Raw genomic sequence first — 17064 nt, 5'->3', positions numbered from 1 at the left:
CTACAACTGCATGCAATGATTTTAAAAAAGCAAATGTCAATATGTACTCTAAAGACACATGATAAACAACTTAATATAAACATATATTTTTTTTAAAACTTGTATATTCAATTTTTCCAAAGTCAATTGATGTAATTTTTAATATAACTAGTATTTTTAATATATCTTAGAAGCCCAATCCAAATTGGCCGGGCTGCGTTTGATCAGTGGAACGAGTGGATTGCCGTCCATAAGTTGCGAAGTAACGATGATCAGGTTGATCCGCCTGTCAGCACCAGTCGGTGGGAAAAGCCTCGGATAGGTTGGTTAAAGTGCAATGTAGATGCAGTATTTTTTGTCGGTGCAGGTAGGACCGCGATGGGTGCTTGTTTTCGTAATAATTCTGGTGAGTTTATGGCTGGAATTACGCAGTGGCAGCAACTGACTTTATCAACAGAGGAGGGTGAAGCATGGGCACTTTTGCAAGCTATGAATGAAGCTAAGAGTAGAGGTTTTGAAAGCGTCCAGTTTGAAAGTGACTCTCAAGTGTTGGTTGATGCTATTCGTACCAAACGGCGAGACAATTCAGAGTTTCTCTCAATCGTCAATGAAATTATTCTTGTTATGTTATCATGTGAAAACTTTGAAGTTAAGTTTATTAGGAGACAAGTGAATTCGGTTGCTCACAATTTAGCTAGGGCGGCCAATTCCTGGACTAGTTTCCATAGATTTGAGATTATTCCTTCATGTATTGAACTTTTAATAATTAATGAAATGCAGTAAGTTTGTTTGGTTAAAAAAAAATATGTACTAAAAAAATCACTTTTTAAGTTCAATGCAAAAACTGTTATATCTAGTCTATACTGAACCAATTACATCGATTTTCTAATAAATTTAAAACATAATTTTTTTTTTTATATAATAATGACCTAAAAATGTATATTAAGATACACCTTAGCGAGAATTTTTAGAAAAATAAATATATTTTCCACGATGATAGCGATGTAAAAAGCGAATCCAATCAAAGTCGACATCACTTTTTGGCCCTTTTACATTTTGGGTGGGTCCCTTTTTTCTTTCTCTCTCATATTTTATCATCACATCACCATTCTTAGGAATCACTTTTTAGCCACTGCATCTCTTGGCTCTCATTCATCTGTTTGATGACTCATATGCCACCTGTCATCACCCCATATGTCTTCGTACTCCATCTCATTGTTCTACAATCTTTTTTTTTCTTACTCCCGCGAGTGAGTTAGTTGATTGATGTCATGCATAACTTTGACGATTAATATATTTAATTATATAATAGTAAAAATTATAAAAATATGATATTTTGAAAATACTCATCAAGATGAATTCAACAATATCTTATATGCTAATATTTATTTTTATTTATTAGTAAAAAAATAGGGTCAAAACAAGATATGTGAATAGTGTATATAGTCAAATAGTACACTCATTTTGGGATGAGGAGTAACATAGTTTAAGCAAAAAGTAAAAAGTTTGAATTTGCTATATATTTATCTATTCTTTATTTTGACAAATTTATTTTGGTGTTATTTATAAAAAAGATCAATATAAATAAAAGATTAGTTTTATATATTTAGAATTTTATTTATTAGTGGGGGTTATTTATTAAAATGTATATATTTTTTGGTTGTTTAATATATAGTTAGATTCATAAAGGTAAAAAGAAAATCTAAAATATCATTAATCTTGATAAGTTTTTTTTTATTTTTTTTTATTTTTTTATAGCTAATCTTGATAAGTTTTAATAACATATAGATTGATTTTTTTAATTTTTTTTAAAAAATTATAGATGATCAATAAATTTTCAATCAAACTGTGAATTTTGTAAAATTCGTATTCGTTGTAATATGTTATTTATGACTAGTGTACTTTTTTTTTTTGGGGTTACCATGATATTAGTATGAAGTTTTCACTGCCGTTAGCGAAGATTAATCTCCGTCGGAAAACTTGTGGGACACACAAGATGAGTTCTCTCCTCCCAACCGAATTTTTTCCATACGCTTGAGCTAGGAATATTCATGACTTGTGTATTATGCACCACTTAAACTACTCTTTCATGTTAGATATATATGACCATTATTAAAAATGTTATTGGAGGAGTCCAAATTTGAATTTTAAAATTTCTTTATAATTTGAACAGGTATTTTGTTTGAACATCTATGTTGGTTCCGTACTCCTATATATGCACTTAGCATACAAACACAGAAAGTATTCGTATTCGTTGTAATATGTTATTTATGACTAGTGTACATTTTTTTTTGGGGTTACCATGATATTAGTATGAAGTTTCCACTGCCGTTAGCGAAGATTAATCTCCGTCGGAAAACTTGTGGGACACACAAGATGAGTTCTCTCCTCCCAACCGAATTTTTTCCATACGCTTGAGCTAGGAATATTCATGACTTGTGTATTATGCACCACTTAAACTACTCTTTCATGTTAGATATATATGACCATTATTAAAAATGTTATTGGAGGAGTCCAAATTTGAATTTTAAAATTTCTTTATAATTTGAACAGGTATTTTGTTTGAACATCTATGTTGGTTCCGTACTCCTATATATGCACTTAGCATACAAACACAGAAAGTATTCGTATTCGTTGTAATATGTTATTTATGACTAGTGTACTTTTTTTTTTTGGGGTTACCATGATATTAGTATGAAGTTTCCACTGCCGTTAGCGAAGATTAATCTCCGTCGGAAAACTTGTGGGACACACAAGATGAGTTCTCTCCTCCCAACCGAATTTTTTCCATACGCTTAAGCTAGGAATATTCATGACTTGTGTATTATGCACCACTTAAACTACTCTTTCATGTTAGATATATATGACCATTATTAAAAATGTTATTGGAGGAGTCCAAATTTGAATTTTAAAATTTCTTTATAATTTGAACAGGTATTTTGTTTGAACATCTATGTTGGTTGTACTCCTATATATGCACTTAGCATACAAACACAGAAAGTTGAAGAAGGAATAACAAAGAAGAAAGTTGCGATAATATAGCATCTGTTTGGTAAAATTAAACTATAAGTTAGTTTATAAGCTAGTTGATAGATGAAAAGCTAGCTTATAGCTGATAGCTGAAAATTAACTAGCTAATTGAAATTAAAATATTTGGTAAAATTAGCTTTTTAAATGATTGATAAATATAAAAAGACATAAAAAGACATTTATATGTAGTGGGTAGTTTTTTATTTTATAAAAAATAATAAAATTAAAATGGAAAAAATTGTAAAAAGCTATAAGCTCGGACACTACTTGAAATAACATCTAAAAAAAACTATAAACTCGTGAGAAATTATTTTTAACTAAACACTTTTATATTTTTCAAAAAAGTTTATATGCTAGTCCAATAAGCTATAAGCTAGCTTATTGGACTTACCAAACACACCCATAATGTTTTAATGATAAGAGATTGAGTTACATTTTTCACAATACACGCTGTATATAGTGCTCTCTCTAAACTAGACTTGTGTAACAAAATCTTCTAACTAACTTCAATTAAAATAAGATTGAATTACAAATTAACAAGTTATTAGAGATTTAAGTATTTTAAAAAAAAAGTTAGAATTTTTACAATTTTGGATTTTCTTTTTTCTGGAATTTTGGGTTTAGACGACGAGTTTATGAAGATGAAGAAGAAATGGAGGAAGAAAATAAAGAAATGAGAAAAATAGGCCCCCATTTTAAAATATGAGTTTAAATATAAGCTCAGTATAAATTAAAAAAATTCTGCAAATTAATATATGAGTATAAATATAGGTCTCATATAAATTACATAAAAAGGCCCCATATAAATATGAGTATAAATATATGTTTCGTGTAAGTTATATATATATATATATACCCATGTTCATATATGAATATAAATATATATGCGTATTATCAAAAATTGAATTAAAATATACAGATTTTCCCAATTCTATGCATTAATCATGAGCACCGATTCCTTATACTCCTTTCTTAAATATTGTTTGACGTTTACTTTACAATGTCATTAATATATATGTATTACCAAATTACTTTAAAATATATTCCCTCCGTTCCAAATTACAAGAGAAAAAACAAAAATCACATTTATCAAGAAAAAATACAACATGATAATTTGAAATATGTTTTTGTGGGTTTTTATTGGAATAAGTTGCATGAGAAGATGTAAAAATAATTTTTATTGGTTGTTGTTTATTGAGAAAAGGAGAGAGAGAAAAAATTAAATGCAATTTGTATTTAATTTTATGAGATTAAGGAAAAAAATATTCTTGAAAATGGTTTTTTCCTTATAGTTTGGGACAAAAAAATGGGAATTTTTTCTTTATAATTTGGAATAGAGGGAGTACATATTTTTCAAATTTTATGCATTAATTGCGTGCGTCAATTCCATAGACTTCTCTCTTTATTAAGTTTGTTCAATTCCCACTACAATGACATCAAAGTATGTATATATTACAAAAATTTCATTAAAATATACATATTTTTCAAAGTTATGCATTCATTGTGTGTGCTGATTTCCTATACTCATTTCTTAAATACTGTTTGACGTTTACCAATACAGTATCATTAATATATGCATGTATTATCAAATTGCATTAAAATATACATATTTAATTTTTAATATTATACATTAATTGTGTGTGCTGATTCACAATGCTATGCATTAATTATGAGCGTCATTTTCCTATACTCCTTTCTTAAATATTGTTTGACGTTTACACTGTCATTAAATATATTTGTATTACCAAATTACTTTAAAATATACCTATTTTTCAAATTTTATGCATTAATTATGTGCGTCAATTCGATAGACTTCTCTCTTAAATAAGTTTGTTCAATTCCTAGTATAATGACATCAAAGTATGTATATATTACAAAAATTTCATTAAAATACACATTTTTCAAAGCTATGCATTCATTGTGTGTGCTGATTTCCTATATACATTAATTGTATGAGCTGATTCCCGAGACTTCTCTTTGAAATAAGCTTGTTCAATTACCATTGCAATGATATTAATGTATGTATATATTACGTAGATTGCACTAAAATCAATGTATGTTTTCAATGTTATGCATTAATTGTATGTATTGATTCCCTACACCCATCTCTTAAATACAACTAGTGTATGAGTCTGTGTCAAACACAAAGTAAAATTGTAACGATAAAGTTTTAAAAAAATAATGTTTTGATTAAATAAAATTGAATGTAAATTTGCATAAAAAACACATAAAGTGTGTGTATTCTGCATATTGATGTCATTATATCCTTAGTTCATAAAAAAAATAGTATAAATAAAAAAATAAATTAAAAAAATAAAAAGTAATATAATAGTAATAATGTGTAGTTTTATTATTGAATCATAAAACATAATAAAGTAAAAGATAATTTTAGGACAAATATATAACATTTGTCACTTGATTAAAGTACTTAGTTCTTCTAAGCTTTTTGTAAGTATTGGAAAAAACAATACATAACATAATAACACAAGATAAAATTCAAGGTATTGAACAAATTTTGTGTTGTCTGATGTTTAAAAAATAACTTCAAGGTATATTGTTAGTCCTTTTGCAATCGGAAGTTTGTATCATTTCAAGAACCTTTTAAAAAATAACTTCAAGTATATTATTTGATCATTCCACTACTATTTATTATTAAGATTACCTTCATGCCTTTATGGATTCCCGTATATTAACTAGGAATAAAATCAGACTATCACCATTTATATACTGTCGCTGATATAAATGTAGATCAACATAATTTAATTGTGCTTTGAATTTTAAAAATGATAAGATAATTTAACTGTGTGTTACACCTTTATGTTAGAAAATAATTATATGTAATGTGAAAATACTTTCCCCCAAACAATTGATAAGTCGAGAATTTGACATACTAACATCTAAGTTAGTTGGAAATCATTGAGACATATAATCTTAACCCATTGCCTTTATTTTTTCAGATAAATAGGCTGGACAAGGTAAGAAGGTGGCATTGCGATGGTTGGACTAGATGGCGCAGCGAAATGATTCTATGTTGTCTTTTACCTGTTTATTTCATTATGAAATTATTGTACAAGACTCTATATAAGATTCGGCTCTTACATTATGATAGTAAAAAAACTTCCAAGGTATAATCGAAGGTGGCGGTGCCAATGGCGGGCATAAACCCTAACCCTAGAACAACCTAATTCAACTATGGCAAATTCTATTATGTGAGTTCTTCTTTTGTAGTTAATATTTCAATAATATCTAGAAAAATAAAAAGGTCAACTTTAAAGGTGAATTTTTGTTTGTTCTCAAAATATGACAAAATTTCAATTTGCAATGAACAAACCATTGTCCAATATAATGTAGTTAAGACAACAAATAATCAATAGTACATAAAGTGCTATCTTAATTAATAATATGAGATTAAAATTTTAATTTTAAAGGACATAGTTCAAATCTCTGCATGAACAAAATAGTTTTCTCTTTTATTGGTGACGATTTTGTTGGAGTGTGTTTGGAGCTAGTTGGTGAGCTTAGAAGATGTTTTATCATAAATGTTTATGCGAAATGTAACTTGCCTGCAAAAGAAAAATTGTGGAGTGATATTCTTATGTCCAAGATGGGTTTCAGAGAGGGCTTATGGTGTGTTTTAGGTGATTTTAATTCGGTGAGGGATCGTCATGAAAGGAAAGGTGTGCGGGTGAACTTGTTGGGAGGCCGCTCATTAGAGATGGTGGCGTTTGATAATTTTTTGAACAATTTGGAGTTAGTAGATATGTCGCTCATTGGTAGAAGTTTTACTTGGTTCCATCCTAACGGGGTGACTATGAGTAGGTTGGATAGAGTGCTTGTATCTCCTTCATGGTTTGATGTTTGGGGGACACCACATGTTTGGGTCTTGGCTCGAGACATGGCGGATCATTGCCCGCTTGTGCTTAAATATAGCAATAGTGATTGGGGGCCGAAACAACTTTTGGCTTCAACATAGAGAGTTCAAAGAGGTCGTTACTAAAGCATGAGAGTCGCAAAGTTTTGAAGGGTGGATTGGTTTTGTTCTCAAAGAGAGACTAAAGGGGCTAAAGGTGGTGATTAAGGAGTGGAGTGGGAGGACTTTTGGGGAGCTTGATCAAACTAAGAAGAGGTTGATTGACAGAATTGAGGTGTTAGATATCAAAAGCGAATCTCTCGGTTTAGTGGAAGGGGAGGCTATGAGAAGGAAGAAACTTTTCGAGGAGCTTGGATTATCTTAAAAAATATCGAGGTTATGACTTTCCAACGCTCTCGATCTAGGTGGTTGAAGGAAGGGGATACTAATTCAAAATATTTTCAAAATTGCATCAAGATAAGGAGTAGAAGAAATAAGTTGGTGGCTTTAAGGACTTCAAATGGGTGGGTGGAGGGACCGAGTCGTGTAAGGGAGGAGGTGGTGGATTATTGACGGTGGTTCTGCAAGTGCACAGAATCACTATCAAGTAATAAAATGATAAGTTTATCGTTCTCCACAGGGATTGTGCCAAAATTACTAGTTTTGCTTAGGAATATGGATAGTTGCTTTCGCTTTGTTTGTTTGAAAGGTATCTTTGCGGGTAATAGTAAATGACAGGAAATTAAATGACAGAAAAGTAAATGGTGCATGTGTGTCCACGCGAGGTGGTTAAGTGTGGTCGGATCCCTCCCTTACTCCTGTTTGGTGGTTATTCCCTTTATCAGGAATTAGACTATTAAAAATAGGTTCAGAAACAATCGTTCCCTATTTCTATTACAAACTGTTCATAGCCTAGTTAATGGTTACCCTTACTCTATTTAAGTATTATTGCCCCAGGTTCCACTTTTTTGTTAAAAACATTGGTATCATTACCTAAGTGGCTCCATGTGTCATAAGCTGTCACGTGTGTCTCTAACTAGTCCTAACTCTGCCTCATTCTAGGAGGAACTCATTAACCATTTAAATCATTAACCATTTGATGTAGTAAAAAATTGTTGCTACTAGAAATTGAATTCAAATTATCTTAAACCATTCATTTTAGGAGGAACTCATTAACCATTTAAATCAAATATCTAGATTTTATTTGTTTTTTGTGATAAAGAATCTAACAGTAAAATTCACGCAGATTAAATACTAAAGAAAAGAAAAGAGAATTTTTGCTTCAAACCTACATCCCATCCTTTATTTCTTATAAGAAATAAAGAGCATTCAAATCTCTTTTCCATTTTGAAAGAGAAATACACAAAGTCGATAATACATTTTTCTTTTATCCATATTTTCTATTAAAACCATAGATTGGGATTCATCATATTAGACATAGTAGGTCGATGTAATAGATAAAGATACATCTTGATCTAACCTGATGATCAGAAAGGTTGATGGCCGGTCCGTTGAGCAATCGTCCACACCGAAGGGGGGGTTTGTACCTGCAGGCACTCCGATGCTTAAGTCAGCAAGAGAATGAGAGAGATACAAGAGAAGAGAGAGAAAGTATATTGAGTAATGGTTTTGAATACCTGGCTCTCCTGTCTAGGAGAGCTTATATAGTTGCCCCCAGCGCTGGGCCAAAGGTTGGCCTATTGGGCCGGGATAACCGGCCCAATAGACTCAACTGCCAAGATAGTCCCTGTATCGTAGGGGAGGCCGTTATTTGCTTCTATCTTGGTTGGAGCCGTTCCGCTATTCGCGGGTAAGGGATAAGCTCCGTGACAGTTGTGGCTGAATGGATGAGCACGTGCTAAATGTGCTGCTTAGCTGTTAAGCTATGGTGGAATGGATCAACATGCGTGGATAGATGAACACGTGTTTAACGTGCTGCTCCTCCGTTATGTCGAGCAAGACACGTCATTGGCTGACGTGTCGGGGAAGTCTCCCCTTATTGGGCTATGCCCCAAATATCGGGCAGAAAGTGATTGAGCCAGCTCTTCGCCCAGTCCAGAACACATCTTAATTATATACATCTCATATATCTCATACAACAATTTCTTCAAGTTTCGTAGTTAATGAGAATATTTCGTATATGGATAATTAATTAGTCATGTTCAATGAATTTCACATTTAAACTTTATTATAACGTAAAAAGAATATGTACATTATATTCTACAACTAATTTTTATGCCATAAAAACAATGTAAAAAAGAAGAATGCTTTCTTTGATAACTAACATAATGCATAAAAAGAAATAGTTAGGTGAAAATAACATTGTAAATTAAATAATGTAGAAAATTGTCATAATCAAAGTATTCAATACTTTTGTTACATTGAAAAAAAATAGAAGCCTACGAAATTTTACACTTCAAGCTATATTGGACAAATATGCTACTTATATCTTTTAATAGCATAAACTAAAAATTTCAAAAACAATTGAAATGAACAAGAAGAAAAAAAAAGGAAATTCTTTATTGGCAAGCACAATCAAAATTTATTATAAAATTCATAATTTATAATTAATAGATGATATATAGCATTTGCAATAAGATCAAAGAAGCAATTATCATAGACAAACACACTCAAAATGAAGTTCATTACAATCTTAATTATATTCTTCTTTATTCTTCCTTTCACATTGGCTCAACTAAGGTTTGGCTATTATAGCTTTACATGCCCTATTGCAGAGGAAATTGTAAGTGAGGTTGTGCAAAACTATTACCAAAATGATGTAACTATTGTTGGTGCCTTGATTCGTTTGCACTATCATGATTGCATTTCCAATGTAAGATCCTTGTTATTTTTTTTCTTTCCATATCAATTATTAAATTTATAATTTTAATCATTGTATTTATTTTCATATTTTATGCAACATATAATATATCAATTTTGATTTTAAATGATGATTATTGCCTTCAAACAAAATTGGATCCGAATTTTGTGTGTATAAGAAATATGCCGACATGCAATTAGCATGTTTGGACTGTTCAATCATGAGATTTAAATTTTGAGTTTCTGTATAAATCACTTTACATATGTTTTACAAAACTTAATTAAAATGTAAATAATATGGTCTTGATCGAACAATCTAATTGATTACGTGGTGCATGAATTTCTTAAGTTAGAGACACTAATTTTATTCCATTTTTTTTTTTAAATTTTATTTCAGGGCTGTGACGCTTCGATTCTAATAGATTCAAAAGAAAATAGAAAATCAGAGAAAGAAGCAAGACCAAACCTAACACTTCGAGGATTTAACCTAATTGACGACATCAAGAGTGCCTTAGAACAACAATGCCCCGAAACCGTTTCGTGTGCGGATATCATAACAATGGCCACAAGGGAAGCAATTGCATTAGCAAATGGACCAAGATACCATGTCTTAACAGGAAGAAGAGATGGGTTAGTATCAAATGCCTTAAATGTGACCATTCCTGGAACATTACTTAATGTGCCACAAGCTCTAAAAAAATTTAACTCAAAAGGGTTAACATTAGAAGACATGGTGACCCTTATTGGAGCACACACTATTGGATTTTCTAAATGCAATTTTTTTCAAAATAGGCTATCAAGTTTTAGGTCAGGAAGAATTGACCCTACAATGGATCCTAATTTAAATGCTTATTTGGTTAAACAGTGTGGATCAATATTTAACCCTTCAGGGAATCATACTTCAGTGTTTTTGGATGTAGAAACACCTTTTGATTTTGACAATAAATTTTACAAACAAATTATTAATAAGAGAGGGATACTTAAAATTGATCAACAACTTGCTTTGGATCCTCTTTCTAGAAAATTGGTTAGGAATTTTGCAAGTGGTAATTTTAACTTTTGGGATAGATTTGGAGTTTCTTGGAATAAGCTTGGAAGAATTGATGTTTTGGTTGGTAATGAAGGTGAAATCAGAAGAAATTGCAGGGCTTTCAATAAAGATATTTGAATGTTGATTTATTGTTTTAATTTGTCTTTTTTATTTTAATGTTCTTGGTTTTTCTACTACAAAAATAAGAGTGGCTTTTCTATTAGGTCACCATGTTATTATACCATAATATATCATACGTGTAATGAATTAATAGTTTGACTATATGAATGTAATGAATTATTAGTTTGAATATATGAATTAAACACTATAATATATTTAATTTTTTACTATTTTCATTGCAGGTAAATCCATGAAAACCATTATTAAAAAAACCTCTACCTATGGTTTCGGCTGTCAGTAAATATTATTAATAATTTTAGTAATACATTTTTCAATGGTTTCATTTGATAATTTTATAGTGGGTTTAACGTCGACTTAAATGATATCTATTAGACTAATTTTTTTCGATACATAAATAAAATGATAAATCACTAAAAATTCAGACACATAAAATGAATGAATTGAAATTCAAACTCCGATAATAGCGTCTGATCTAGCAATAAACTTATTTTTGGGACAATAAACTTAGGATTTTATTTCAAGTATAAATAAATGATTGTCACATTCCACTGAATTTTGATGGATTAGTTTTGAAGTTTTTTTTCTATTTTGACGGGTCAACTTGACAAAAACAAAACACGACACATTTTATATATATATTTTTATGCAATCCCATAGTGATATTTTTTACGAGGTAATGAATCAATGCTTGGAATACAATTTTAAAATCAATATTTTTTATTATTTTATGTTAGCATTTTTAAATGAATTTAATTAATTAATATATTATTTAAAAGTTTTTTAAATGAGAAGATTATCTAAAGGTTTTTTAAATGAGAAGATTATCTAAGATTCGCAACTTGGTGACTTGATGAAAGAATATGAATTTATTTTAATTTCTCCATCAAATCTCAAACTGTGATACGGGAGCAAGAGTAAAGCTGTTAAATGGGCTGGCCCGGTTCGGCTCAGTGGTCAAACAATATGTATGGGCTAGCCTAGCTCGATCCAGTTATTATTGGGTTACATATTTATGAGCCCGCCCAACCCGTATGGGCCATGTGGGCTAATGAGCTTGACCCATTTCATTTTTTTCTTCATTTATTCGATCTTTTAATACATGATTTTGATGTATTAGTTCCTCATAATTATTAATTTTATCGAGATATAATTGTATGCAAGTGTGAATAATTTTTACATCAACACTAAATATCAATTAAACTCAAGTTTGATTCTTATAAAAGAAATTAAATCAAATTACTAAATTATAAACTTAAGTTTTTAAAAAGTTTTAGGTAAATATGACCCTTTTTATTATGCTTACACATTTAACTATATTTTTTATAATAAGTTTTCAATTAGATGATAATTTTTTATGTTTAATTGATATTATTTTTACAAAAATGACATAATCTTTTCGATAATGGGCCGGCCCGAAGCCCAATGGGCTAGCCCGGCCCAACCCAATTTCATTTGGGCTACATGGGCTTGAGCCAAAAAGGCCCGATTTTATTTGAGCTAGATTTTTTGAGGCCCGATCCGCTCAAGCCCGTGGGCTAATGGGCCGGCCCATTAGCTCGCCCATTTTTTACGGCTCTAAGCAAGAGTGAAAGACATCACTAGAAAATTTAAAGATTCTCGCATGTTTTTTATTGTCCATAGGGCCTGTTTGGTTCGAGGTAGATGGAGGGTTAATCTTGACAAAAAAAAAATTTCTTTTTATTAAATCATTTTTTTAAAAAAAAAACATTTTTTATTTTTGAAAAAAAAAATTTAAAATTTTTTTAAATTTTTTTTTTTCAAGAATAATTTTTTTTTAAAAAAAAATTAATAAAAAGAAACATTTTTTTGTCAAGATTACCACCTCACCTCCCCTCCATCTACCTCGAACCTAAAAAAACAAAATAAAACACAAAAAACAACTACAAACAAGTTAATTTAAAGATTCTATATATCATGGAATTGGTGAATCGCCTACTTCATATGTGTTGGGTTTTTGTATGTTGGCTACATTTTGCAAAAACATATTTTAGCCAAGTGTTGAGACATATGTGCTGACCCCAAGTGTTGTGACAAATGTTGGTACACTTTGGAACAACACCTGTCTGTGTATCTGTGCGCGCCAGCTAGCAGTTTTTAATTTCTACTCAATCTTTTGAAGATTTGATTGAAGAATTGTTTCAAGGTTTCTTACAGAGGAAGGCGCACGTGTTTAATGTGTTTCAGGAGGCAGCCGAACCCTAGTTATATTTTCTAAAGGAATTATATTTTTGGAAAATATATTTTTGTGTTTCAAAAATAGAACTATTATGTTCAAAAATATATCAGCTGCTGCCGCAATTCTAGAAGCCCTAATTTTGTCTTGAAGCCCAAGTCGTTCTACTACTATAAATACGAAGGCAAGCATATGGTTTCAAGTATCTAAAATCGTGTCTTACAAAGCGTGTGTTTTTAGGGATTTTAGAGTGTTAATTGTGAGCCTTTCTTGTATCTCATTGATGCAAGCTTAGGACCTGAGTTTATTGAGTTGTAAGTGTGAACTTCTCCTAAGCTTTGAAGTACGGAGATTGTTCTATTGTGTTGTGTGGTTTGCTCGCAAGCTTTTAAGCAAGAGTGAATCCTAGTTTCTTAGGAGTGTGTCTCCACCGTTTGTAATCGTTGAAGTTTATAACAACGCTGTCTGTGTTGTTAAGGTGAGAATTGGGACGGGGTCTCATATCTAGGAGTTCCTAGGTAGAAGTGCATTGGGTAGTGATTAAGTGAGAAGTTGTAAACGGGTGAGTTTAGCTTCGAAGTAATACTGCTGATAGTGGACTTCATTCCTGGATTGGTATCCCCCAGAGTAGGGTTTAGGCTGAACTGGGTTAACAACTCTTGTGTGTTGTTTACTTTGCTGTTTTTATTGTTTTATGTTTTATGCTCTGTTTATAGACAAGTGTTGGTGCACCGGTAACAACATCTGTCTACAACAGACAAGTGTTGATACACCTTGATCAACACCTGTCCACTGTGTGCCAGGAATTTCAATTGGCATCAGAGCAGGCACCCTGTTCTGAATTTTAGGGTGAGCTCCAGGGAAACTTTTTCTGGCAAGGATGGACAAAGAAGGAGGGTTTGTTACCAGACCACCTCTTCTGGTTGGTGCTTCAAATTATGACTATTGGAAGTCCCGCATGATGGCCTTCCTAAAACAAATTGATAGCAAGACATGGAAGGCAGTTCTGAGAGGGTGGACTCCACCTGTGAAGATGGACAAAGATGGTAAACCAACTCTTGAGTTGAAATCTGCTGAAGAATGGTCCAAAGAAGAGGATGAGCTTGCTCTTGCAAACTCAAAAGCATTATATGCACTATATAATGGTGTTGACAAGCACATATTCAGACTCATCAAAAAGTGTGTCTCTGCTAAGGAAGCTTGGACCATCCTTGAGACTGTTCATGAAGGTACCTCTAAAGTGAAGCTGTCAAAGCTACAACTCCTAACCACTAAGTTTGAGAATCTAAGAATGAATGATGATGAAACCATTCAGGATTTTCACATGACCATACTTGATTATGATAATCAATTTGATGCCTTGGGTGAGAAGATACCTGAAGAAAAGCTGGTAAGGAAAATGCTTAGGTCTTTACCTAAGAAGTTTGACATGAAAGTCACAACTATAGAAGAAGCAAAGGACATCACAGAAATGAAGCTGGATGAACTGGTTGGTTCATTACAAACCTATGAGGTAGCTACAAATGAAAAGACGGATAAGAAAAACAAAAGCATTGCTTTTGTCTCGAATGCTGAGGAAGAAGATCAACAGAGTGACACAGAGTCTGAAAGTAGCATCTCTGATGCAATGGTTCTTTTGGGAAAACAATTTAATAAGGTGCTAAAGAGAATGGACAAACGCTCAAAGACAGGTGCAGCTGACACTGGTCGCAACACTTACAGGAATTTCAGAAAACCTGTAACAGATGAGAAATCAGCTCCAAATAAAGGTGTTCAATGTCATGAATGTGAGGGGTATGGTCACATTAGAAGTGAATGTGGAACCTTCCTGAAGAAACAGAAGAAGGGGTTAACTGTAACTTGGTCAGATGAAGATTCTGAAGGAGAAGCTGATGCTGCAAAGGCTATACATGCATTGACAAGCGTATGTACATCTGACACTGAATCATGTGAGGAAGAACTGACCTTTGATGAACTTGCTGAATCATATAAAAAACTATGTCTGAAGAGTGAAGAAGTCTGCCGAGTCTCTGAAGAGCAAAGAGAAACAATTACTAAGTTGCAAACTGAGAAAACTGCCAATCTGTCAAAAATCTCTGATTTAGTGCTAAATGTGAAGAAAGTTTGAAGACCATTGAGGAACAGAAGGCAATTATCACCAACTTAGAAGCAGACAAGGTCAAACAACTGACTGAGATAGCCCATCTGAATGAAGAGGTAACTGAATTAAACTTTCATCTTGAGAATTTAAAGAAGCATGTTCTTAGGCTATTCAAAGGAACTGATCTAGATGAAATCCTAGAAACATTACCTACTCCTAGTAGAGCCAAAACAGGCATTGGGTATGAATATAAAAATGTTAATAGGATTATGGACTACAACAAAGAAGGGAAATACATGCCTGAGATAAGCAAACAACCTTCTCCAAAAATGCATGACAGGATGTCGCCACACCTGACTCCTAGACAGCAGAGACAAGTGTTACCACATGTGGCACCACATCAGCAAAGATGGCAGAGACCTAGATTTATACATAGACACAGAAGCAGGTACCACTCATGGAGATGTCATCACTGTGGAAGAAAGGGGCACATAAGACCCTACTGCTACAAATTGTATGGGTATCCAAGTGAAATTCTTCAAGAGTCTAAAACAAAGATGGAATGGAAGCAAAAGGATGATACAACCAATATCAAGGAGTATACAGCTGAAAGCAGTAAGAAAAGTTTGATTGCTCATACGTCTCTCAGAGCCTCATCAAAAGAAGATTGGTACTTTGATAGTGGTTGTTCCAGACACATGACTGGTGTTGAAAAGTATTTAAAGGAGGTAAAATCTTATGCAACAAGTTTTGTGACATTTGGAGATGGAGCAAAGGGGGAAATTAAAGGTATTGGAAGACTGATTGACCATGGTCTGCCAAAACTTGAAAATGTTCTCCTTGTAAAAGGGCTAACTGCCAATCTAATCAGTATAAGCCAACTATGTGATCAAGGCATGCAAGTCAACTTTACAAAAAATGAATGTCTTGTCAGCAATAATGGAGGAGACATCCTTATAAAAGGTGTTAGATCAAAGGATAATTGCTACTTGTGGATCCCTCTTGAAGAAGCTAATGTATCTACATGTCTCTTAACTAAAAATGAAGAGGTTAAGCTGTGGCATAAAAAATTAGGACACCTTAACCTGAAGAGTATGAAGAGAGTCATATCTGAAGAAGCTATCAGAGGACTACCAAGTTTACAGATACAGGAAGGAAACATCTGTGGTGAATGTCAGATTGGGAAGCAAACCAAAGTGTCGCACCAGAAGTTGCAACACTTGTCCACTTCTAGAGTTCTTGAGTTACTACATATGGATCTGATGGGGCCCATACAAGTTGAGAGTCTTGAAGGTAAGAAATATGTTTTTGTTGTTGTTGATGACTTCTCTAGATATACTTGGGTCAATTTCATTAGGGAAAAATCCGAGACTTTTGAAGAATTCAAAAATCTTTGCTTACAACTTCAAAAGGAGAAAGATTGTGGAATTGTAAGAATCAGAAGTGACCATGGTAAGGAGTTTGAAAACTCTAAATTTGCTGAATTTTGTGCTGCTGAAGGGATAGCTCATGAATTCTCTTCACCAATTACACCTCAACAAAATGGTGTAGTTGAAAGAAAGAACAGAACTTTACAAGAGTCTGCTAGAGTGATGTTGCATGCCAAAAATCTTCCTTACAAGTTCTGGGCTGAAGCCATGAATACAGCATGTTACATTCACAATAGAGTAACATTAAGAAAAGGTACTGCTACAACACTGTATGAACTATGGAAGAATAGAAAGCCTACTGTGAAATACTTCCATGTGTTTGGATCAAAATGTTACATTTTGGCAGATAGAGAACCTAGGAGAAAATTGGATCCCAAAAGTGATGAGGGGATATTTTTAGGTTACTCAACCAACAGCAGAGCCTACAGAGTTTTTAACTCCTGAACAAGAACTATGATGGAATCAATCAATGTTGTTGTTGATGATAGT

The 17064-nt window shown here is 32.4% G+C and overlaps 1 protein-coding gene across 1 annotated transcript; it reads left to right on the top strand.

The window, feature by feature from the left end:
- The first annotated feature begins 357 nt into the window (after positions 1 to 357).
- On the top strand, positions 358 to 10847 carry LOC123885944 (peroxidase 57-like). The gene is made up of 3 exons (XM_045935279.1): positions 358 to 490; positions 9595 to 9692; positions 10077 to 10847. The coding sequence occupies exons 1-3, from the start codon at positions 358 to 360 to the stop codon at positions 10845 to 10847; spliced, it is 1002 nt and encodes a 333-aa protein (XP_045791235.1).
- Positions 10848 to 17064: the final 6217 nt, after the last annotated feature.

This window comes from Trifolium pratense, linkage group LG5, assembly GCF_020283565.1.
Source record: "Trifolium pratense cultivar HEN17-A07 linkage group LG5, ARS_RC_1.1, whole genome shotgun sequence".
NCBI classification, from domain to species: domain Eukaryota; kingdom Viridiplantae; phylum Streptophyta; class Magnoliopsida; order Fabales; family Fabaceae; genus Trifolium; species Trifolium pratense.
The sequence above is the reverse complement of the archived record's forward strand: the minus strand, read 5'-3'. Positions and strand labels throughout refer to the sequence as shown.

What these genes read in the sequence shown, in the direction of transcription:
- LOC123885944 (XM_045935279.1), top strand. Translation starts at nt 358, where the DNA reads ATGGGTGCTTGTTTTCGTAATAATTCTGGTGAGTTTATGGCTGGAATT. An exon ending in GAATGAAGCTAAGAGTAGAG is followed by an intron (nt 491 to 9,594) that starts GTTTTGAAAGCG and finishes GCCCTATTGCAG; the next exon opens with AGGAAATTGTAAGTGAGGTT. An exon ending in ATCATGATTGCATTTCCAAT is followed by an intron (nt 9,693 to 10,076) that starts GTAAGATCCTTG and finishes ATTTTATTTCAG; the next exon opens with GGCTGTGACGCTTCGATTCT.